The sequence below is a fragment of the Macaca nemestrina genome, chromosome 1 (assembly GCF_043159975.1).
Source record: "Macaca nemestrina isolate mMacNem1 chromosome 1, mMacNem.hap1, whole genome shotgun sequence".
Lineage (NCBI taxonomy): Eukaryota > Metazoa > Chordata > Mammalia > Primates > Cercopithecidae > Macaca > Macaca nemestrina.
In genome coordinates, this window is record NC_092125.1 from 78,947,127 (window position 1) to 78,972,299 (window position 25,173).

The window sequence follows — 25,173 nt, forward strand, 5'->3', positions numbered from 1 at the left end:
ACCAGAATTTCCTTTGCCTCTCCCTGTTGGTTTGCTCCACTTTTTCACTGAGTCAGACCGTTGAACACCGTGGACATACTGTCTTGCGTTTCCGAATATTTCCTAGAAGGATACGGACGTTTCCTGACTCACGATAAACATTTTCTGATCGTCTTTCCAAAACCTTGCCACCAGTTTGCACTCCCACGAATCCCGTTACCGTGACTATCTCGCCATACCCTCCCTAGCACTTAACGTGATCTCTAGTATCATTTACCATCGTTGCTAATTTGAACATGAGCAGATGGAGTCCTATTATTTGCGGTCATTAATCTCGCAGCAAGTGCAGTTGAAGGTGTTTTGCATGTTCATTGTGCAGTGCACGCTGTAGTCTGCACCCTTTGGCCGGCAGGTGGGTGCAGGGCGGGGCTGGCGGAGCGCACCCGCCGCCTGGCAGGCCAGTTCGAAGCGGAGTCGCCGCCATCCCGGGCCCCACGGCCAGGGGGCGCTGCGGGCCCCAATCCCCCGCCCCGTCCGGGCTGGGGCGGAGGAGCGGGCGGGGAGCAAAGGTTGGTGTCTCTGCGCTCGGACCTTCGCCAGAGGGGCCGCGGCATGATGACGGTGGGAGCTAGGCTCCGAAGCAAGGCGGAGAGCAGCCTCCTGCGCCGCGGGCCCCGAGGGCGAGGGAGGACCGAGGGGGACGAGGAGGCGGCCGCCATCCTGGAGCACCTGGAGTACGCCGACGAGGCGGAGGCGGCGGCCGAGAGCGGGGCGAGCGCGGCTGTCGAACGGGGCCCCGGGGCCCGGGGCGCGCGGAGGGTGCACTTCGCACACCTGCCGGAGCGCTACGAGCCCCTGGAGGAGCCGGCGCCGAGCGAGCAGCCCAAGAAGCGGTACCGGCGGAAGCTGAAGAAGTACGGCAAGGTAGGGGCCCTGCACCGCCACTGCCCGGAGGGCGCGGGTGTGGTGCCTCGCAGGGGAGCGGGAGCCGGGTCCTCACCGTCGACTCACCCAGTTTCTCCGGGCTACACCTGCGACCCCCTCCGCCCCCGCTCCCATTCCCTCGCGGGAGGCGAGCCGTGAGTTGCGAGTCGTGATAGAAACTTAAATCGGAGGTTGGGCTGGGTAGTCCCCTCTGTGCCTGCTATTGCGCTCCTGGCTGCTTAAGAACCTTTCTCAAGGGGCTCCCACCAAGGTGGTTCTTATGTAAGATCAGGAATCAGTGTCCCTGATTACAGATGGGAATATGAAGCGTGAGCGCGGCAGGTGACTTGGAGAAGGTTGGCCCAGGTGGAAAGAAAGAAATTGCAACCCAGTGTATGTGTTTTCCAGTAACATCCTCTCCAGGATATCCCATTAGTTGAGAAATGTTTGGGTTATTCTCCCAGATATTCCCAAGGTTATTTCCAGGGCCTGAGAGCGCAACAAATACATAAATAAGCGCTTGTTGAATTTTTCTCGTCTAGCCAACCATCAGTGTACTCTGGGGCCTTCAAAACATTCTGCCATTTGTCTCGGGGAAATGGGGTTAGGAAGGGTGAATGTGGGAGAAAAGGACAGTTTCCTTCTCAGAAATCAAAGCCCAGATGCAGTTCCTAGGTGTCTCTGCCTGGAAGCACTCGAAGCTGCTGCCGGAAGCTCTCCTGGCCTGGACAAGGCCACCCAGAATAAAGTCACAGAAGTTACTGTGTCCTGGCCAAAGGCCATGGGCCTCATCTGATTTATTGTCCTGTTATCTGTGTCACCCAGTGCCCTCTTATACCTGAAGCCATTCAGTCTCCATACCTGGGAGCTTAGGTTTATCCTCTTTAAAGTTATGTCAGCAGCTTCTGGAGCAGAACACAGGCAGGGGTAAAACTATAAAGTTGGGTCTTTCTGGCTTAGAGCCCTGCTAGGACGAATCATCTGTGCTTTGGGTCCCAGTTGAGCACAAAGAAGCCATCATGTCCCTCTCCACTGGTGAACTGATACTGCAGAAACCTCAGCTCAAGGACTAGGACTTGAAGATATTTTGGGGGCACTCATTATGCGTCAGGCATTGTGCTGAGCAGTAGCGCTGCGAAAATGAATACAGGGCAGCCCTGCCCTAAAGAAGGGCACAGCCTCCCAGGAAGACACTGACATAGCTGGGCACCACCGCTGGGGGCTTCAGGGCACAGAGCTCAGGCAGTTCGCTCCTCAGCGGTGAGCTTGTAAAGGCAGGGAAGTTTTGAAATCGTGGTGACATGAAAACTGGGCACAGAAGGATGAGTTAAGATTTCACCAGATAACAGTGAAGTGGTATGAAGTAGGTACACTTCATCCCCACTAGAACAGCTACTGCAAAAAATGTCCAGACAAACCAAATAACAAATGTTGGTGAGAATGTAGAGAAATCGGAACCATTGTACATTGCTGGTGGGAATGTAAAATCGGACAACCGCTATGGAAAACAATTTGGGAGTTCCTTAAAAAGTTCAGTGTAGACTTATTCTGTGATCTAGCAGTTCCACTCTTAGGGATGTAACCAAAATAATTGAAAACAGGTACTCAAATCAATGTTTATTATGTACACATTTTAATAGAAGCATTATTTACAATAGTTGAAAGGTAGAAACAACCCAAATGTCCCTAAATGGATGCATGCATAAACAAGGGTGTTATATACATACAATGGAATACTATTCAGCCATAAAAGGAAGGAAATGTAGTAATCCATGCTACAACATGATGTACCTCTAAAAATATTATGCGAAGTGAAGTAAGCAAGACCCACAAGATCACGGATAGTGCATATGATTCCATTTGTATGGAGTGCCCAGGATAGGTCAACACATGGAGATGGAACACAGATTGGTGGTTGCCAGGGAATGGGGGAAAGAGGAATGGAGCACATCTGCTTAATGGAGTATGTGTTTTTTCCTGAGGAGATGAAAATGTTTGGAACTAGATAGAAGTGGTGGTTGCACAACATTGTAAATGTACTAAATGCCACTGGGCTGTACGCACTTTAAAATGGTGAATTTTGTGTTATGCGAATTTGCCTTAACTAAAACAAATGAAAAAACCAAGATTTCAGTGGCTAGAGAAGTGGTGTCATCTGAGGTAGAGGGGCCATCACAAGCCCAGCTGTGGGCATGAAAGCTCTAGAGTGTTGCACACTAGTTCAGTGGACCCAGGAGGCCAGGTGAGAGGACATCGTCAGGTTAGGGTTGGATCTCTCCTTTCTGCCCTTCAAAAGAGTGACTTCAGCTTCTACTTTCTTGGAGCCAACTGAGAGGGTCACCAGGCTCAAACATGAAGAAATAAAGCAGGCAACCCCTCTTTGTTCCCCTAGACCCCTGCTCCCCTCTGAGAGAGTAGTTGGGTAGAAAGCTCTACTCAGATCAAAGAATTCCAAATGCACACTCAAATGACCCTGAAATAGTGGTTGAGAGACATTTTATGTTTCTTTGCATTTCATTTCTCAAATCTGTGTTTTTGACAATGTTCCATTTAATTAACTATTTTAGTAGATTTCTTTTTCCTAAATTACAAAGACAAAGTGACAAGCAGCTTTTAAAGTGTAACCGGCTGAGCAAAATGGATGTACAAATACCAAAAATGTCACGTTTAATGTAGGCAATTGTGGTTCTGATCTTGTTTATAATGGGTCACTCTTGATTGTTAAGCTTGTTCCCAGAAAATATGTTTTTCTTTTGTTATTTCAAACATGTAAGTAGAATTCCCCCAATGATTCTTACCACACATTTAGAGAAGTGTATCTCTTAGCAACATCACATACCCACACATGCGCATGCCCCAACCCAGTGTCTCTTTGACACATCAACAGAGTAATGTCCAGGAAAGCAGTGTCTGGAGAAGACACAGACATTACTTGGTTCTCACAAAGCTCCTCATTTAGCGGGAGAGGTACCGAAGGAAACACCCAGCCTCTTCCTGCATGCTCAGGATACAGTAATGAGCACAACAGAGTCCCTGCCCTCCTTCTGTTACTGTGAGGGACCCTGTAATGTAAACTATTGAAAGCTTGGCCAGGCGCGGTGGCTCCTGCCTATAATCCCAGCACTTGGGGAGGCCGAGGCAGGTGGATCACCTGAGGTCAGGAGTTGGAAACCAGACTATCATGGTGAAACCCCATCTCTACTAAAAATACAAAACATTAGCCGGGTGCGGTGGTGCATGCCTCTAATCCCAGCTACTTGGGAAGCTGCAGCAGGAGAATTGCTTGAACCCAGGAGGCAGAGGTTGCAGTGAGTTGAGATTGCGCCATTGCATTGCAGCCTGGACAACAAGAGTAAAATTCGGTCTCAAAAAAAAAAAAAAAAAAAATCAAGTAAACCAGAAGTCATAGGAAATTATAGTCTTAACAAACTTTCCCAAACAGACAACAAAAATCTTTGGTTTATGTATTACCACCACAAACCTAAATTGCTATGTAATAAAAAGAAGCAGATGTTATTTAGCAGTAATAATAGCTGATATTGGGGAGCACTTACATGGCCTGCAGTTTGTGCCGGGCCCTGTTCTCAGTGCTTTCCTTGCGTGATCTGATTTACTCCTCTTAACAACCCGATGAGGTAGTTACTAAATATTCCCATTGTATAGGTGAGGAAACTGAGGCCATGGGAAATTAAGTAAGTGATAGAGTTGGAATTCAAGCCCAGGCCATGAGTAGTTAACTAGAAGCTTACATATTGCCTTTATTTAAAAAGGGAAATAGAGTATGGGGGTTAAGGTCATAGGCCCTGAAGTGAGATTTCTTTGGGATTGAACTTCAGCTCTGCCTCTAGCCAGATATATAAATGTGGACAGATGTAATCTCTCTGTGCTTTGAATGATTGACATCTGATAGACAAAGGCCACCAGGGACATACCAGTAGCCAATCCATGTTAAGTTTATGTACTTAGGGCTACAAGGGAGAGTGCATGCCAGAGGAATTGTGGGGTCTTCAAAAAGTGGAGATCTCAAGTAATGAATTGAATGTTTGAGTCTGAACTGAAGAGTTCTTTAAATCTAGGAGATACTTGTAGTCATTAGAAATGGATGAGACCATCTAAGGAGAGATTGTAGGGAAAGAGAGAGAGGAGAGACCCAGGACTGAGTACTGAAGAACACCAACATTTTAAAGTCCATTAGAAGGGATAATTTAGCAAAGAAAGCTGAGGAGGAGCTCCCAATTTAGGTAGAGGAGAACTAAGAATATGGAGTCAAAGAGGCCAGATGATTATTTCATAAAGTACATCAAAAGCTGCTGAGAGGTCAGGAAGACAGAAAAGTGTCCACTGGGTCAGGCAGCATGGGGGTTGTAGATGGCCATGACCAGACAGTCCCTGCATGGGTTGGGGTAGGAGTCAGAGGGAATAAAAAGTACAGACATGGAGGCAGTATATGTGGTTGGCTCTTTTGGCTGGCTTGGCGTGATGGAGGCCAGAGACTGGGGCAGGAATACGGAGTCAAGGTGATACCCGAGCATGTGTGTAAGCTAATGGGATCCAATGGAGAGGAAGCGAATGATGGAGCTGGAGAAGGGAAAGCCAAGATCAAGGTGGGAGAAGGCACCAACAGCAAGTATCAAGGGAATGGCCTGGGGGAAGAAGACCACTTTCTCCACTGTAACACAGGCAACGTGGGAGAAGCCAGGAGCAGACACAAGCAGGGCTATAGAGAGTGGTGGAAGGTGAGCACGTTCCCTGATGATGTCTGGGTTTGGTTTTGTTTTTCTGTGAAAGATGAAGTGGGATCATCTCATGAAGGTATGGAGACTTGGGTGTGTTCGTGTGTGTTGCAAGTGGGGAGGCTTAAGAAGGGAAAAGTATGAGGCAGTACCCGGAGGAGAGAGAAATTCATCCTACTGGACAGATACGGAGGTTTTTCAGGTGGTGTTGGAAGTCAAGGTGAGATTTGTGATTGTGATCAGGAATTTTAAGTTAAACCAGTCTGAGTGGTTATGGTAATATGGAAAAGTCAAAGGACTGAGAGACAAGGTATGCGGCCTAAGGCACAGGTTGTCTGCATGGACATTGATGTCACCAAGAATGATGACAGAAGTTGAGGTAGGGAGGGGAAGACTGTGGGCAGCCATGCAATAAATGGTGGTGGTGGTGTTAATTTTTCTGTTGCAATCCCATTTGAGCCCTTTAGATGTTCCCTGTCTAGCACCTGACATTCTCTGAATGTCCCCTATCCAGCCTTATAGAAAAGGAATAGGAGGAGTGGTTACCAAGAAAGCATCGCCCAAGCCTGACCGTCAAGGAGCTTATAATGGTATTGGAAATGCTGGACTTATATGGATATAGCAATTAGAAAATGGCAGAAGACTACAAAGGGACAGATGTGTGGGTCAGACAGAAACATGCCATTGAGGTAGAGGGAGGAGAAGATGGGCTTTCAGATAAGGTGAAGGAAGGAAAATTTAACCCAGCCTTCTGACGGCCCAGTAATTTTTAGCTGGAACAGAGAAAAGGAATGATCTTTGGTTTAAAAAAACAAAACAAAACTGCTTAATTTTAGAATTAGCAGCCTTACTGCTGTTTCCAAGAAGGTCTTTGAATTATCTGGAAATAAGCTGTGCTTGAAAGCACGTTCCAAGGGGATGATGTCTACTGTGAGCCCCCACATATTCTTAGGCTGGGGGTGGGCACCTTCCACCAGAGATGTGGGAATGTGGTAACTTGCTGATTTGTCACGGGAGAATCAGGAAAAATGATCTTTATGTATGTTACCGTGACTCATTTTTTTTTTTTTTTTCATGAAAGATGGCAGAATTAAAAATTGCCTACCCTAATCCTTTGCTTTTCTCTTTTATTCCTAAAACTAGAATGTTGGGAAGGTCATCATCAAAGGATGCCGCTACGTGGTCATCGGCCTGCAAGGCTTCGCTGCAGCCTACTCCGCCCCGTTTGCGGTAGCCACCAGCGTGGTATCCTTTGTGCGCTAATGGGAGCTGCTGCGGCAGGTGCCACCAGAGTGAATGGGAGCCCCTGCTGTGGGAACTTTGTGAATCCTGGAGCATCTCAGACTTGAACATACAGCATACTTGGAAGAGAAAACATGCCTTTCTTTGTTGAATCACATTAGTATGATGAATGAGTCATCCCTGCCCATCTGCTGAGCTTCTCACATCTCTCGGTCACACGTGGATCCAATGGTCAATCCTGCAGCGAATTCGTCCGAGGTTAGGTTTGGGAGTGGAGCTAGTGTGCTAAAGCCAGAGCCTTCACTTGAAGGTGGCAGGCACTGGGGCGGAAGCCGACACGCAACAGATCCAAGCAGTGTGGGTGTGCAGCAGAACAGTGATCTTGAGGGGAGGAAGAGGATGTTACTGGAGTCAGATGATTTGCTGTATTCTCCTGAAAGGTCGTAGGCTGACAGGCGCTCACATTCTTTAGTTGCCCTCAGAACTGAGGCAGCTAAGGAGCTGTTTATTCCTCAAGTCGTGCTCCCCAATCTCCTTCCTCTACCACTCTGTCACCAGTTTAATTACAGGCTTGAGAAGAAGGAAGAAAGAAAAGATCTCTTGATGCTTTGAAAACTGTGTTGGCAGTGTGGCATGACTGTTTAAAGTAGATAAAAGCTTGTCATTTTACCCCATCCCTGCATGACTGTGAAGCTGGCGAAGAAGGAGGAAAAAGGGCAAGATTGGACGCAGGCTGGGTGGCTGGGACAGGTTGGCTGAAGGACCACTCTGGAGGGCTCTTGTGCCTGGCATTGCCCACTTCAGCCCAGCCACATGTTTGCAGCGACTAGAGTCCCTGCAAAGGTGTGGCTGGCTGTGGTCAGGGCCTACTAGCACCATCAACGCACTCTCGCCATTGGCTCAGCTCCTCTCCGCCAGTCCAACTAAGAGTGCTTTGTCCTGGGTGGGACATAGGGGCTGAGAGAGATGGGGGGAGACATAACACCCAGGAATGAAAATACAGATTTAGAGAAGAAACCAGTAAGTAGGAGACAGATGTGAAGGAAATGGAAACGAGGCAAGAGGATGTTGTAAGAGAGAAGTTGGCCATCCAGGAACTAGTTCTGGAGCATCAGTGTCAGGGAGTTCAGATAGGCTGGGCCTGTGCCTCTAGGTAGGGACAAGGGAGGCTGGGTGGCCAGGGCTGGTGCTTAAAACCCCTGAGGCCATGAACTCATTAGCTGCCTTTGTAGCATCTTTTCTTCTTCTGTGCTGCCCAGTTTGACCTCATCTCACCTGGATTCAAAGGGTAGGGTGGGCATGGGTCTTGGGCCTGACACCCACCAAGGATGACCTGTGGACTGCCATGGGACGCTGAACAGGGAGATGAAAGAAAGGAGGTCCTCTTACCATACCCCTCTGCCAACCCCCCATAGGCCACTGTTCTGACTTTGTTTCCAGAATATCCAGAAATCCAAAGGGGCTGTTGCTGAACAGTCTGCAGGATCAGTGACAGCACCTACGTGTTGTCCCAAGGCATAAAAGGGAGGCCTCAACACTGATGCTTCTCTGATCAAGCACGGCCAAGCCCAGACAGAAAGACAGACAGAAAAAAGGAAGGGGTAGAGGAGAAGGTTGAAGCTGTGAAGCTAGACTGCACTTCACTTCCTGAAGCTTCAACTTCATGTTGAAGATTCACTGGGAGCCAATTCCTGCCTTGTTAATATTTGTGAGGAAAAGCGAAACAAGTGATCTGGTTTTAGCCCAGATGATGAAAGTGGATACGGCACATTTTCACACACATGAGATCATTATAGCTTGCCCCACAACACCGGGTGTCGGAGAAAGGGAGAGGGAGACATAAGTGGAAGAAAAAGCCAAGCATAGTGAGTGGGAAAAAGAGTGAGAGCCTGTGAGGGCTGCTGACGAGCCCCAGGCAGCCCACAAGTTCCTCGTGGGGAGATGGAGGCAGACCCCAGGGCAGGGGACAGCTGCTGGGGCCTTTCCTTGCCTGGGAGTCTGTCCCAGGAAGAGCTTCCCCACTCCCATCCCCCAAATTGGAAAAACTGTATCGTCAAGCCTGTTTGGCCCTGAAATTCTTAAGAATCTGGTTAAGAATTAACTCAGTAATGTCAAAAGTCAAAACCTCCTAGGGGTTGTCCTGGGAGTCAGGTTCATGGGTACAGAAGATGAATCTCAGACATCGCTCAGCCTGAGCCGTCATTCTCTGTGACAGCACTGCCCTGGGTTTCTCTTGCTCAGTTCCTGGAGTGTAAGCATTTGGATCATGTCACAGATTACCTTTTTACCTTTCCTGTCTCTCTTTTTTTTTTTTTAAGTATCAGTGCCCACACCTTACTGAGTATTGAGTTGTAGAGCTTTCGCTTGATGTGCTTGACCAAGAGACTTCTTTTGTATCCTTTTCTTGTCCTATGATGTAAATAAAAGCCTCAATTTATGTAATGTTTCTGGTGTGAAGGGTTCCCAGCTCCTCACTTCCTAGCCTTGCCTGAGGGAGATTCCTGGAGTCCAGTCACACTGAGAGTTTGGCACAGCAGGTGATGACCTGTCGGGAGAGACCTCCCTGGGAACCAGTAGGAGCCCACAGGTGCTCCCCAAGGACCCAGTGGAGAGAGAGACCCCCGTTCACCTGGGAACTCTGCCTATGTGTTAAAGGGGACAGTTCTCTCTAAGCCAGCAGAACAGGCTTTGACTTACAGGAGCCTCACTCAGCTCATGAGTTTGTTAAAAAATGGACTGGGCACAGTGGCTCATGCCTATGATCCTAGCACCAAGGCGGGCAGATTGCCTGAGTTCAGGAGTTCAAGACCAGCCAGGGCAACATGACAAAACTCCATCTCTACTAAAATATAAAAAATTAGCTGGGTGTGGTGACACACTCCTGGAATCTCAGCTACTTGGGAGGCTGAGGCAGGAGAATTGCTTGAACCCAGGAGGCAGAGGTTACAGTGAGCCAAGGTCACACCACAGCACTCCAGCCTGGGCAACAGAGTGAGACTGTGTCTCAAAAAAAAAAAAAAAAAAAATTCCAGAACCTCCAGCTCAGATTTAGAGAGCCTAGCCTGGGGACAGGAGCTGCATTGCCCACAGGCTGCTGAGAAAACTCCAGTGCACCTGTTCCTCTGCCTCAGCTGGGAAATGCTGGCCACTGGGGGCCTGCTGCACAGTGCATCTGCCAGTGGGACTCCCAAGTGGGAGGCTGGGCCAGCGAGGGACCCTGCCAGGTTCCAACCCTGCACTGCGTACATGTGGTATGCCTGCTCACCGAGTCCTCACGGAAGTGACAGAGTAAGTCTTGGAGGTGGGGAAGGTGGAGAGGAGAAGAGTGGTCCTGGTAGCCATCAGGGCCCACTGGTCTCAACCTGCTGTTAGGCTTACAGCAAAGCAGAAGAGAGGGACCACTGTGTCTTCAGCCACCTTGGAGTCATCTCTGCTGCCCCTCTGCCCAGCACCTGTGTCTTGTCAGAGAAGTCCCGACAGCATCTGTGACCAAGAAGCAGCCAGAGGCAGGACTTGAACTCGGACCGCTTCCTCCACCCTCCAGTAGTCTTCTAAGGAATGGTAGTCTTCCTTAGCAGAAAACAGTTGCGGCCTCAGGAAACAGTTATTGCAGTGTTAGAGGTAGGCAGCTGTGGTTATGGGGTTTGCACCCATGATGTCTTTCCAGCCCCTGACTTCAGGAGTACAGAGGAACTGAGTACTTTGGGAGGCTTAGATGGGCAGATCACTTGAGGTCAGGAGTTCAAGACCAGCCTAGCCAACATGGTGAAACCCCGTAAACTCAATGATGCCATCACCTCCAGAATGTTTTTGAACATTTGATAGATCATCCCAGAAGCTTATTCTGTAATTACACACACACACACACACACATTTGAGAGGTTCCATGGTTTTGCCAAAAACCCAGATGGTTCTTGAGTGAAAAAAATCTCTACTGCATTGACCATTCATGGGGAAATGTGGGAAAATAAAAAATACATAGGGTGTGTGTTTATTATTTTTTTTCTAGAGACAAGGCTGGTTTTGAGCCAAACCACTCCAAGGAACATCATAGCCGAGGGAAAAGGGGATCACTTCTGATCTACGGGGCTCCGTGCCCGAGCCTACTGAGTGCACCAGCCACCCCGCGGAGGAAGGCAGAACAAAGGCTTTATTGCTGGAAGCCTCAGGCCAAATCTCCGCCTCGAAATGCTTCATGCTTTCTACCCTTCAGCCTCGTCTGGAGACACAAACTAGGATTAGAATAAAGCACCTTGAGGATGGGCTTTGCTTTTTAAAAAAGTGTTTCTCAGGTAGTTCCTCTTGCATAACCTGTTGACAAGGCTCTAAACAGATGCATCTAGTTCAAACCAGACATAAAAATCCAAGCCAAAGGACCAGACAGAAATAGAGCTGAAGAGTTCACACTTCCTTTCACTTGCTCTTTAATTCCATGGTATTATTATCGTGTCCATGGTCACAGAGCTTAGAAGCAAAGATGCTTTCTGGCAAGGATGATGATTTTTGCATTTTGAGTTCTTAGAGTCAAGAAGAAAAAAAGCATGTAATTATAAAATATTTTCACAGCTATCATTCTCCTATGCAAAATCAGACTTGAATTTGTCTTTCAGTGTTTTCATTTTGATAAAGCAATGAGCCATTCATAGAATCCCACAAGCCCCTGAATAGAACCCCATCTGCTTCCCCTGGTCCCAGTTCTGGGGCATGTTCATGATCACTGCGAACTAACATGCATTAAACATCCAGTAGGGACGAGGTGCGATGGCTCATGCCTGTAATCCCAGCACTTTGGGAGGCTTAGGTGGGCAGATCACTTGAGGTCAGGAGCTCAAGACCAGCCTAGCCAACATAGTGAAACCCTGTCTCTACTCAAAATATAAAAATCAGCCAGGCGTGGGGGCAGGCACCTGTAATCCCAACTACTCAGGAGACTGAGGCATGAGAATCGCTTGAACCCGGGAGGCAGAGGTTCCAGTGAGCCGAGATGGTGCCACTGCACTCCAGCCTGGGCGACAGAGTGAAACTCAGTCTCAAAAAAATGGAAATAAATAAACATTCAGTAGGTACACGAGGCACTGTGCTCGGTGGTTTAGCAGCATTTTATTCTCCATTTCATTCCCAATAACAGTGTCAATGAGGTAGATACTATTATGATTATCTCTGTTTTATAGATAATAAAACTGCAGTCGAGGAAACTTAGGGAATTTGGCTCTGGTGCTTTGGCCAGGAAGTGCTGAAATCAGGACCCAAGACTGCGCTTTCTGTCAGTTTCAGCTGCCTCTTCCTTCCGTTTCCTCTCAAGCTCCTGTCAACTGAAGGAAGAAAAATCAAGCTTTTAAAGCATTAAAGTCAATTTTATATGGAAATCTTCTAGACTGAGGCTTAAAGCCAAGGAGCAGCCCTTTAGAGAGGTCCCGTCAGGCTGCTCCAACATCGTGTTTCAGCCCATTGCTTATACGCAGGTGGTGGAGGTTAAATAGCTGCAAAATCACATCAAAGTTTGGGTTCAAGATCACATCTAGCTCCAGATTACAGAAGTGTAACCACTAACCGTTGGTAATTCCACCACCCAGATATGTGGTGATGGACGTTGGCTAGATCATTTGAGGTCTTTTACAGCACAATGTGAAGTGACTGTGGAACAAACCATAATCTTCTATTATTGCTTGTTTGGGGGACGTTATGTGTAGGAAACAGCAAGGACTATGATGATTTATCTTTTAAGGAATGTAGTGACTCAGGCAGGAGATATGGGGGTGCCCTGTGCTGTATCCTAGTTTGTCTTCAGGGCATCTTTCCAGAGAGTTGCATGTTGTCACAGAGTCAGGGGCTTTGTGAAATTCTGCTGGCAGGCAGAGTTAAGGGAAGATGATTTCTTACCTTTGCTGCTTTGGCTCACACTCCTGTTAACCTCCAACGACCACAAGGAAGGGAAAGCTTTAGATGTAATGATATCCAATATGCATTCCTCGTTGCATTTATGTAAGCAAAATAGTTAGCAAGACTCCAATAAAGACTTGAGGTGCTGACATTATACTCTGGATTTTTGATGAGATTGCTTAGCTGTGGATTTGCCATGGTCAAAACACAGAAGGAAGCCTGTGAAGGGGTGTGTGACTCTCAAGTCAATGGGGTTGAATTTGCTTTGCAATTTTGCCACACTTCCTTGGCGTGATTTCTGCAGCTGCAGTAACTATTCCCACTGGCTGCAATTTTGTTCTGATGAAGCAAACCTCCGTTGTTCACCCCAGGGGCGCAGAAGCCACCTTTCGAGGGTCCATGGGCAGCAGGAAGCCACCTGCCTAATAGGAACAGTGTTGGCATTGGACCAGCTGGCTTCTAATCCTGTATCTGTGTGACCTCAGACAAGCTCTTCAACTTTGAATTTCATTTGCAAAGTAGATGGCATCTACTTCAGAGGCCTATTTGGAAGGTTAACGATGAAGTGCATTAAGAGCCTAACCCGTAGGATATTAAGTGTTCTGCCTCTGCAACTGCCCCTAGCTGAAGTCAGCTGCCTCTGACCTGTGGGAGGACAGGAAAAAGGTCTGAGAGCTAGGGGTAGGGCAGGGTGGTGGGGAGAGTACAGGGAGGGAACCAGGGTGTTCCCTCCCTGAGAGGGAGAGGAGGTGAGAGGGAGAGGAGTGAGAGGTGAGAGGGGAAGGAAAGGAGTGAGGGTGAGAGGGAAAGGGTGAGAGGGAAAGGAGGTGAGAGGGAAAGGAGAGGAGAGACACAACCTGTCTCCCCATCCATTTGTGTTTTTCTCTCCTTCCAGAAAAATTGGAGACCCAACTTTCCCTTTGCTGGAAAGCAAACCCTGCGGCAGGAGCTGCAGGGGAACTGGGCTGGGGGCTGTGGCTCAGGAATAGCAGGAGAGAGAGGGCTGGAGAAGACAGAGCCTGGGCTGGTTCAAGGCAGCGGGAAAGAAAGGGTTTGTGTGTAGCTTTTGGTCTCTCCCAGTCACCCCTGACAAGGAAGGACTCAATTTTTGCCCTGAACTCACTTCCCCTTCTGGTCGGCCTATGGCCTTGTTTTTGGACACCCAAACTCACCTTATCTGTAACAGGGGATGGAAGAAGTCCTGTCAGCTCCCCAAGGCACGAGGGTGCACAGGATAAACAGGCAGTTTGAGGATCAATGAGAAAACTCCTGGGCCCTGAGGAGGTGCAAAGGGGTCACTGTCACTGCTCATTGCAAACATGATGGCAACATACTTACTAATAGCTATTATGACAAACTGGAAGGCAAATATGCACTTTCCTTAATCTCTGAAAGTCTCTTCATTTGTGTATTTGTTCACTTATTCAACAAACACAGTTGAGCCCCTGCTGTGTGCTGGTCTCAGGCTAGATGCTGGGCCTGCTCCACTGGGAGGTGTTAGAAGGGAGGGAGCCCTTACGGCTGTGAGTCCTAGTGTCAGACTCTCTATTGAGGGCTGCAGTTTAGTGTACAGGGTGATGACTAGCAGGAGTGCCTTGATCAACCCCACATGAGAAGGAAGCAGGACTGGACAGGGGGAGAAATTGAGCTGCAGTGCACACCCAGCAAAGGTCGCAGCCCACCCCACCAGGAGCTCTGAAACCAGAATGGCCCTTCAGGGTTGACCCGACTTGCACTGGGATGGCCGGGCCATTATGTTAGGGAAGCATGGGCCTCAGAGAGCGAGAGTGACACCATTTTAAAATCAACTCTGGAGCCGGGCACTGTGGCTCATGCCTGTAATCCCAGCACTTTGGGAGGCCGAGGTGGGCGGATCACAAGGTCAAGAGACCATCTGGCCAACATGGTGAAACTCCCTCTACTAAAATACAAAAAAATTAGCCACGCGTGGTGGTGTGTGCCTGTAGTCCCGGCTACTCAGGAGGCTGAAGCAGGGGAATCACTTGAACCCGGGAGGTGGAGATTGCAGTGAGCCAGGATTGCACCACTGCACTCCAGCCTGGCGACAGAGCAAGACTCCGTCTCAAAAAAATAAATAAATTAAATAAAATAAATAAAATCAACTCTGTCGGCCAGGCATGGTGGCTCATGCCTATAATCCCAGCACTTTGGGTGGCTAAGGCAGGTGGATTACCTGAGGTCAGGAGTTCGAGACCAGCCTGGCCAACATGGTGAATCCCCGTCTCTACTAAAAATACACACACACAAAATTAGCCAGGGGTGGTAGCAGGCACTTATAGTCCCAGCTGCTCAGGAGACTGAGGCAGGAGAATCGCTTGAACCCAGGAGGTGGAGGTTGCAGTGAGCCAAGATGGCACCATTGCACTCCAGCCTGGGCAACAAGAGTGAAACCCCATCTCAAAAAAAAAAAGAAAGAAAGAAAGAAGAAAGAAAATCTGTCTTAAAACTAGCAAGACACTTTCCTTGCCAGTCATGACCTATCCTAAGATGTTTACAGCTAAGAAAACTGTTTGATAATGTCTTTGAGGACAAACTCCTACAACAGAAAGTTCAGATGTCCCAATACCCATAACAATATATGCTTTCAAGATAACTATAGTTATACTTTAATGTATTAATACACTAAAATGTTACGGATAGTTTTCTTTAAATCAATAAAATAAAAAAATTTCTCAGGCTGTCAGCGCACCTGAATGTAGGCACAGCTTAGCTTAGTGTTGACATAGGGAAGGCCCCACATAAGAAAAACGTAAAGACATTCCTCTGCTTGCTTTCTGAGGACACCCTACCCTGTAATGGAGTCATTTCAATAAACTCGCTTCTTTCACTCCACCCCACAACTTGCCTTGAATTCCTTCCTGTACAAAATCCAAGACCCCTTTTGCCAGTAACAATTATACCCGACGCTGATCAGCTGATGGATGAGCTGCCCTAGGACAGAGATACCTTCAGGCCAGGCAGCTCTGGGTTGCTGCGGCAATCCTTGAAGGGGCTCTGCGCTGCAAAGTTGTCTGCTGACAACACTCCCAGCAAGCGGCGCAGAGTCCTCGCTCGAAGGAGGATGTGGGTGGCACATTGATCTGTCTACCACACTGGCTCTGTGGAATCTGACTCCACAACTCATGGTGTGACCTTGGGCAAGAGGCTCAACATCTCTGATGAGTTTGCCCAACTGACAAATGGGGATAATACCACTTCCTAGAGCCATCAACTGGATGGAGTGAGTGAATTCTCACAAGAGTGAAACCCACAGAAAGAACTCGGTGTGTTTTGTCTTGCACACTTCCAGGCAACTATAATCCAGTAGGATGAGCATGTACAAGCAGGGATTGAGGGGGCCCTTAGGAAAGGCTTCTCAAAAAGAAGGGGTGTCCAAGCTGGGGCCTGCGGATAAGTAAGTGATGCCCAGGCAGAGGAAGTACAGAAGGGTGGGAGAGGAAGAGGGTTTCAGGCAGTGGTAGTTACAGATGCAAGACCCTAAAGGTGAAAGAAACTCGGAAGCGACAGTGTGGCTGGAGTGGGAGACCAGAGGCTGGCAGGGAGAGGGCAGTGGTGTGTGCCTCAGTCATGAACTGACCTTGGCAAACAGAAGCCTTTACAAAGGAGGTGCCTTCTGCTGCAAGCATAAAATAATAACCTGTTTGTTATCATAATAATAATAATAATTACTGTCAGGCCTCTGAGCCCAAGCCAAGCCATCACATCCCCTGTGACTTGCACGTATATGCCCAGATGGCCTGAAGTAACTGAAGAATCACAAAAGAAGTGCAAACGCCCTGCCTCGCCTTAACCGATGACATTCTACCACAAAAGAAGTGAAAATGGCCGGTCCTTGCCTTACGCGATGATATTATCTTGTGGAATTCCTTTTCCTGGCTCATCCTGGCTCAAAAAGCTCCCCCACTGAGCACCTTGTAACCCCCACTCCTGCCCACCAGAGAACAACCCCCCTTTGACTATAATTTTCCTTTACCTACCCAGATCCTATAAAACGGCCCCACCCTTATCTCCCTTCGCTGACTCTCTATTCAGACTCAGCCCGCCTGCACCCAGGTGAAATAAACAGCCATGTTGCTCACACAAAGCCTGTTTGGTGCTCTCTTCACACGGACGCGCATGACAATTACCTGTTTGCTCTCCTGATTGGTTGGGACTGGAGCCAGACCTCCTAGATAGCCTGAGCTTTAGAGCCATGGATGCTGGTTGGCAGGGAGCATAAGGAGACCTTGACCTCCAAGGCCAGGGAGCGGTGGGGCAGTAGCCTCCTCCTCTCAAGGCCCTGCTGAGGAGCTACGCCATGAGGTCATCTCAGACACCTGGGCAAGTCATCCTGCTTAGCTGGGAATTTGGAGCCATCCTCAGCTGACACAGGAGGCAGAGAGAAAGCATTTAGGGCTTCCCTTTCTGCCTGTTCTCAGGCCCAGGAAGCAACCTGAGCACTATACTGGGAGTCAGCAGAGCAATCAGCCACGTGTGACCTCGAACAAGTCACCCACCTGACTGAATCTGGGCATCTTCTGCAAAACAGTGAGGTTGAAGTAGATGGTACATTCGTCCCTCCCTGCTCTGGTATGCAAAGTCTGAGGTGTTTTCTCCTGTCCTGCCTCTAACAAAATCACCTCTCATTTTTTTGGATCATTGTCTTTCATTTCACAAGGGCCATTTCCTACTGGGCTCCCTCTTGACTTTTTTTTTGTTGTTGTTGTTGAGACGGAGTCTCGCTTTGTCGCCCAGACTGGAGTGCAGTGGCCGGATCTCAGCTCACTGCAAGCTCCACCCCCCGGGTTTATGCCATTCTCCTGCCTCAGCCTCCCGAGTAGCTGGGACTACAGACGCCCGCCACCTCGCCCGGCTAGGCTTTTTTGTATTTTTTAGTAGAGACAGGGTTTCACCGTGTTAGCCAGGATGGTCTCGATCTCCTGACCTTGTGATCCGTCCGTCTCGGCCTCCCAAAGTGCTGGGATTACAGGCTTCAGCCACCGCGCCCGGCCCCTCTTGACTTCTTAAGCAGCTCCCAAGGCCACTCTGACAATATCAGGCCTGCCGCCTCCTCTTATGCTGCCCCCAACAAAGGAAACAAGAACAATGGGAATCACTTTCCCAGCAGCCTCTGCCCCACTGAGGATAGGTGTCTTGAGTTGTTTTGCTGGCCCCGAGGCTGTTTTTCCCAACTCCACCACCTTCTCTGCTCTGGGCTCCCTCCTGATCAAGGTTCCCAGTGGCAGAACGGTCAGGATTGGCCAGGAGAGGCCACCCCCAGCCTTCATCCCAGCCTCCCCACTCTGCACTTTAAATTCTGCTTCTCTCTCAAAGCAAGGGCCCCTCCGGGATGAAACCTTCCCTGATCTCAGCAGCTGGAATGAATCAGCCTCTGGACCTGGGAGCATGGTGTGTGTCCTGATTCTCAGCCCCTGTCTTATTCTGCTGCATATGAGAATTACCTGTTCACAGATGCGGCTTTCCCTACTGGCCCCAGCCTGATGTTTGCATATAGTGGGTGCTTCATGCTTGGTTGGGGGAGGGAAGGAGGGAAAGAAGGCAAGTGTACAAAAGGAAACAGTACAAATCTCTATAAGAGGCTTTGTACATCTAGGGCAACATTAGTCTCTGTTCATTGTTTTACGTTCAACCTAAAGATCTGTAGGGAGTGTGTGGGCTCTGGGTACTTCCATTGGACAGCTCTGCTCAGGAACAAGGAAGCGGGCTGTGAGGGAAGTCTCCCCGGGTCACTGCTCACAGCCCTGGGAAAGCTGCTCCAATGGCCCTGCTGCTGCACTCAGGTACCCTTTGCCCAGAGTGGAGCGTTCAGAAAGTGTGTGTGGGAAGGGTGGGACCCTCAGCTGTCCAAGGGCTGCCCTAGATGTGGTCCGGACGTGGATGGCATTTGTTCCATGTGTTGCCTGGCCTGACTGAGGAGCAGCAGGATGCCCAGGAGGAGCAGAGGGACAGGGAGCTGGGTTGGGCAGCGTGGAGCTGGGGATGGGGCTGTCCCGCAGGCTTCATGGGCCGTGTGAAGACTTGGCTCTTGCTCAGAGTGGGATGAGGCACTGCTGCAGGACTTTGAACAGAGGACGGCAGGGCCCTAAGGGGAGAGACGCTCATTAGTTCATCTCACAGACGAGGACACTGAAGCAGACAAAGTGACGAACTCACCCAACCCCCAGTCCCACTGCATCTGAGGTGTGACTCCCTCACAGCCCCCTGCTCACGACCAACCCTGTCTGTACTTACTTCTCCATCAGTTTGCTCCCTTGTTTGCAGATTCACTCCCCCAGCTCGAATGTCTGCTCTGTGAGGGCAGAGACCGATTTGTTCACAGCTGAATCCTCATGCCTTCAGTGAAGCCTGGCGTGGAGCAGGGGCTCTGTGTCCATCTGCTGAAGACTGAATGAGATCTTGTGATGTCTTAGTCCACGTGTGCTGCTGTAATAGAATACCACAGACTAAGTAATTTATAAAGAACAAATGTATCTTCTCACAGTTCCGGAGGCTGGGAATTCCAACACCAAGGCACTGGCAGGTTCAGGGGCTGCTGAGGGCTGCTCTCTGCTTCCAAGGTGGTGCCTCGTTGCTGCATCCTCCAGAGGAAAGGAAAGCTGTCCCCTCACGTGGCCAAAGGCAGAAGGGCAAGAGGGGTGAACTCTCTGTCAAGCTCCTTTATAAGGGTCCTAATCCCATTCATGAGGGAGGAGCCCTCATGGCACAATCACCTTTTAAAAGACTCAACCCTTAATACTATCACATTACCAACACCTGAATTTTGGAGGGGACACATTCAAACCATAGTACTGATATAATAGGAAATGTGTATTTGGTCTCTGCCCCTGGTTCCTGTTACAGAGCTCCTAAAACTCTTATAATTTCCTGTGTGATCAGAACATCTTTTGTTCTAATGAGGCACCTCTTGGTGGGCTCCTAGATGTGGGCTGGGCATCAGAAAGAATAAGTCATGTTTAGAAGCTTGGAGATTTCAGCCCCATCACCCATCGTCTGAGAAGAAGGGAGGGGCTGGAGATTGAGTTAATAATTGATCATGCCCATGTGATGAAGCCTCCATAAAAATCCCTGAACTTCACTCAAGTGGGAGTTGAACAATGAGAACACATGGACACAGGGAGGGGAACATCACACATAGGAGCCTGTCGGGGAGTGGGGGGCAAGGGGAGAGAGAGCATTAGGGAAAATACCTAATGCATGTGGGGCTTAAAACCTAGAGGACGGGTTGGCAAGTGCAGCAAACCACCATGGCACATGTATACCTATGTAACAAACCTCCATGTTCTGCACATGTATCCCAGAACTTAAAATAAAAAAAAATAAAATAAATGATTTAAAAAATGGAAAAAAAAATGCTTGAGGGCAGTATATATACCTCATTTACCCTGATGTGATTATTATGCATTGTGTGCCTGCATCAAAAATATTAATATCTCATGTACCCCATAAATATATACACCTACCATATACCCACAAAAATTAGAAACGAACAAAATAGCCATTCTGACTGGTGTGAGATGGTATCTCATTGTGATTTTGATTTGTATTTCTCTAACAGGATCAATTACACCCAACCTTAGCATCATACAATACACTAATGTAACAAACCTGCACGTGTGCCCCCTGAACCTAAAAGTTGAAATTAAAAATAAATAAATAAAATAAAACAAACAAACAAAAATCCCTGAACTACAAGGTTCGGAGAGCTTCCTGGTTGGTGGACACGTCATGTGCTGAGAGGGTGGCACACCACAGTTCCTTGGGGACAGAAGTTCCTGCACTTGAGACCTTTCCAGACCTTGCCCTATATAGCTCTACATCTGGCTGTTCATCTGTATCCTTACTGTAGCTTTTATTAAGATAATAAACTGGTAAACTTAAGTGTTTCTCTGAGTTCTGTGAGTCAGCCCAGCATATTAATCGAACCTAAGGAACAGGTCATGAGAACTCTGATTTATAGCTGGTTGATCAGAAGTATAGATGACAACCTACCGCTTGGGATTGGTGTCTGAAGTAGGAGGCAGTCTGGCAGGACTGGTCCTTTAACCTGAGGGATCTGACCGACTCCAGGTGGCTCAGGTCCAAATTGATTGAATTACAGCACACCCAGCTGGTGTCTACTGGAGAAGTGCTTAGTGTGTGGGGAACATCTGGTCTCAGAGGTGTTTTGTGTTGAGTGTTGGGTGTGTGAGTAGGAAAAATACTTTGGCTTTGTTCCTATCTCTTGTAGTAAACAAGGACAGACAAACACAGATGGCCCAGAGAGGAGGTGCTGGCATGACCGATGCTGGGTTCTCTCCAAAAAGTCAGCACTCAAGCTCCCATACAAATTTTGGGGCTCTATGCCAGCCTGAAGTCCAATATGTGGGTGTCTGCTTAGGGCCCTACCCTAACCCACCATGACACTGTACCTTGGAAAGTCAAAGAAGTGTGCTCGGCTCTATAGTGTCATTCATTACCAATTCCTTTCACCCACTGATTTATTTATGTTGAGGCAGGGTCTCTGTCACCCAGGCTGGAGCACAGTGGTGCAATCACAGCTCACTGCGATCTCAACTTCCTAAGCTCAATGGATGCTCCTGCCTCGGCCTCCCGAGTAGCTGGGACTACAGGCATGCACCACCATGCCTGGCTAATTCTTTCACCTATTTGGTCACTCAGACATTTAACAAATGTGACCTGACACCTGCTCTGCACCTGTCACTAGGCTGGGACAGTGCACAAGCAAACCGGGCCATGGTGCCTGCCTCCTTGCCTCCTACTGAGGGGCAGACCAAGGATAAAAGACAAATGAGTAGTCAGCTGCTATGGGAAAGCAAATGAGGGGGCCCTAGCCTCCCGTGGATGGGCAGGGAGGCCTGTGGGAAGACTCGACAGCCTTGGGGCAGGCGCTCGGGGCAGGGGTAAGAGCTGCAAGGTTGTCAGAAGGGATGCCTTCAGAAAGGTGGGAGCTCAGAGTGGTTGGGAAGGGAAGCCAGTTTCACTGGAGAGGGGAGAGGAAGGAAGTGGGGGTGGGAAGTGAAGGTGTCCCCTCCCCACTTCCCGTAGGCTCTACTGACAGTGAGGGGAAGCGAAAGGGAAATTTTTGATAGGCTCTAAGTAGGGGGAGGCGTGGCAGTAGGATCCACTCCATGGTTTGAAAAGATCCCCCTAACTGCTATGGAAATAGGCTGGCTTGGGGTAGGCATAGCTGAAGCAGGAAGGAGTGGAAGAGGCCTTGGGTGGTCCAGGAGCAAGGAAAAGAGAAAGCCCACTGGAGCACTGTTGAGGAAACGGGTGCAGTGGCTCAAGCCTGTAATCCCAGTGCCTTGGGAGGCCAGAGTAGGAGGATTGCTTGAGGTCAGGAATTCGAGACCAGCCTGGGCAACATAGCAAGAACTCTGTTTCTAAAAAAATGAAAAATGTTTAGCTGAGCATGGTGACATATACCTGTAGTCCAGTTACTCAGGAGGCTGAGGCTGGAGGATCCCTCAAGCCCAGGAGTTTGAAGCTGCAGTGAGCTATAATTTTGCCACTGTACTCCAGTCTGGGCAACAAAGTGAGACCCTATCCCCATCCCCTTAGCCCCCCCACCCTCCAAAAAAGGAAAGGAAAGAAAATAGAGGTGATAAAATTTGTCAATATAAGTGTGGGACTTAGGGAAAGTACAGAACCAAAGAATTCTCTAGGATTTTGGTCTGAGCAATAGGGAAGGCACCAACTGGAGGAAGAAACAGGAGAATGTGGAGTCTTTTGAGACCAAGGCCAAGATTACTGTTTATTTGTTTAATTTGCACAATACTTCTATGCTGGGCCAGAAAGACAATGTGCAAAGCCAAGCTCTGGGGTTTTCTGCTGCAGCCAAAGTATTTCCTGTGCCCTTGTCATTTTTACCTTGGAACCTGGACAGTCACATGGTTGGCCCCATCCCTGACCTTGTCCTCCCTAGGGGAGACAGACACTTACTGTACACACGCTCCCCACTGGTGTCTCCTGGCTCTAGAGTCTGCTTCTAGGCACATTTCAGGCCCTCCTGAAGGGGACAGGAGTGGTGCCTTTTGTGCATTTAAGGCAGAGCTGAGTGGAGGAAATTAACACGTGAGCCTCAGTAAAATTCAGGCCCTGCTAGGTGCTCAGTATCACATGTCATTTAATCCTCATAAGTGTCCAGTAACATAGATGTTATTATCCTCCTTATTCAAATGAGGAAGTGAGACCAAGAGGCCTCTCCATGCACAAGGCCCCACAGGAGACTTCTCAGGCTGGGTGGATTCCACACCCTTCTTGGTCGTGCTGTCCCTCCAGATAGATCCTGAAACGCTTCTTCTGCTCTGGTTCCCCCACTCCCCTCAACACACACACATTTTATGCTTGTTGTCCAGGAGGGTTTTACACTAGGCAGTTCTCCTTTCCCAAGCACTTCTCTTCCCATTTGAGGGTCTGTGGGTTCCCCATGTTGATTTCTCCAAAACTTAGGGAAGAAACAACTTTGTGGCTTCCAAATACAGTATTAGGGGCCGGGCGCGGTGGCTCAAGCCTGTAATCCCAGCACTTTGGGAGGCCGAGACGGGCGGATCACAAGGTCAGGAGATCGAGACCATCCTGGCTAACTCGGCGAAACCCCGTCTCTACTAAAAACACAAAAAATTAGCCGGGCGAGGTGGCGGCGCCTGTGGTCCCAGCTACTGGGGAGGCTGAGGCAGGAGAATGGCGGGAACCCGGGAGGCGGAGCTTGCAGTGAGCTGAGATCTGGCCACTGCACTCCAGCCTGGGCGACAGAGCGAGACTCCGTCTCAAAAAAAAAAAAAAAAAAAAAAATACAGTATTAGGTTCAGTGAAATCCCCCTCTCCTTAGGAAAATATGGGCAGCAATCTTTTTTTTTTTTTTTTTTTTTTTTTGAGACGGAGTTTCACTGTTGTCTCCCAGGCTGGAGGCTGGAGTGGAGTGCAGTGGCGCGATCTCGGCTCACTGCAACCTCTGCCTCCGGGGTTCAAGCAATTCTCCTGCCTCAGCCTCCCGAGTAGCTGGGACTACAGGTGCCCACCACTATGCCCGGCTAATTTTTTTGTATTTTTAGTAGAGACAGGGTTTCACCACGTTGGCCAGGCTGACCTTGAACTCCTGACCTCAGGTGATCCACCCACCTTGGCCTCCCAAAGTGCTGGGATTACATGCTTGAGCCACGGCTCCCGGTCGGACAGCAACTGTTTCGCAGCCCACCCCCTTGTAATTCAGTTAAGGGGTGATGTTTCAGGCAGAGGCTGAGGGAAGGGAGAGCTGCTCTGGGGAAACAGAGTTTAGATGGATCAAGACTGGCTGGAGCCATAGGGTCACACTGTAAAAAGATGATCGCTTTTGTGGGGAGCCGGCCAGGTGGGCTTGGGCACAAAGATCTCTAGGGGCCTCTGCACCCAGGATAACACTGTGTGGTGGACCCAGACATGCCTGCAGATGAGTTCTTTTAAACCTTTAAGGCTTTAAATGTCCTAAAAGTGTTTTTGTTTGATTACTATTTATTGTTCATCTTCTGAATATTTAGTCACAGAAGATTTGAATGGAGGAAAAGAGGGATATGAAAAACATTGGTAATTCCACCACCCTAACATATGGTGATGGACATTTGCTAGATCATTTGATGCCTTCTTCAGCACACTGTGTAAGTGACCGTGTGGAATGAACCATAATCTTCTATTATTGCTTGCTCGGGAGGCCTCCAGTGTTCTCTTCTGGATAGATCTCTGCAAGATCTTTGCTCCCCAAACTGCACGCCACTGTGCTGTGCTGGAAGCATGAGAAACCAGATGACAAATGGGGTCTGCTGGCTTGGAGCTACTGTTTATGTGATGGAGGAGGCATTTAAAATCTATCTGGAAAGGGTAGATTACTTGATAAATGATGCTGGGACAATTTGCTATTTATGTAAAAAATAATAGTATAAATAGATCCCCATATCATGCCATATCCTCACCTAAAATTCAGATAGAACTGTGGGTTAAATTTTAAAAAAAAGTGTTTATGTAATATATGTTGAATTGAAACAGAACTCTTGTAAATTAAAAGGAAAAAAAAGAACATTGCAAATACATCCTCAATAATAATAGAAATGCATATTAGCACAAAAATACACCATTTTAACCTATTCAATTGACTTAAAAAAATCCATTGCTGCGTTATACAAACCCTTGGCTAGAGCCAAACTTTCTGAACATGGTCCTTCACAATTTTTTTTTTTTTTTGAGACAGAGTCTTGCTCTGTTGCAAGCTGGAGTGCAGTGGAGCCATCTCAGCTCACTGCAACCTCCACCTCCCAGGTTCAAGAGATTCTCCTGCCTCAGCCTCCTGAGTAGCTGGGATTACAGGCACCTGCCACCACACCCAGCTAATTTTTGTACTTTCAGCAGAGATGGGATTTTGCCG

The 25,173-nt window shown here is 48.5% G+C and overlaps 1 protein-coding gene across 1 annotated transcript; it reads left to right on the forward strand.

Annotated features, from left to right (window-relative positions):
- Window positions 1-478: 478 nt before the first annotated feature.
- Window positions 479-9,320, forward strand: C1H1orf115 (chromosome 1 C1orf115 homolog). Its single transcript, XM_011761159.2, has 2 exons — window positions 479-903; window positions 6,780-9,320. The coding sequence occupies exons 1-2, from the start codon at window positions 592-594 to the stop codon at window positions 6,897-6,899; spliced, it is 432 nt and encodes a 143-aa protein (XP_011759461.2). The 5' UTR covers window positions 479-591; the 3' UTR covers window positions 6,900-9,320.
- Window positions 9,321-25,173: the final 15,853 nt, after the last annotated feature.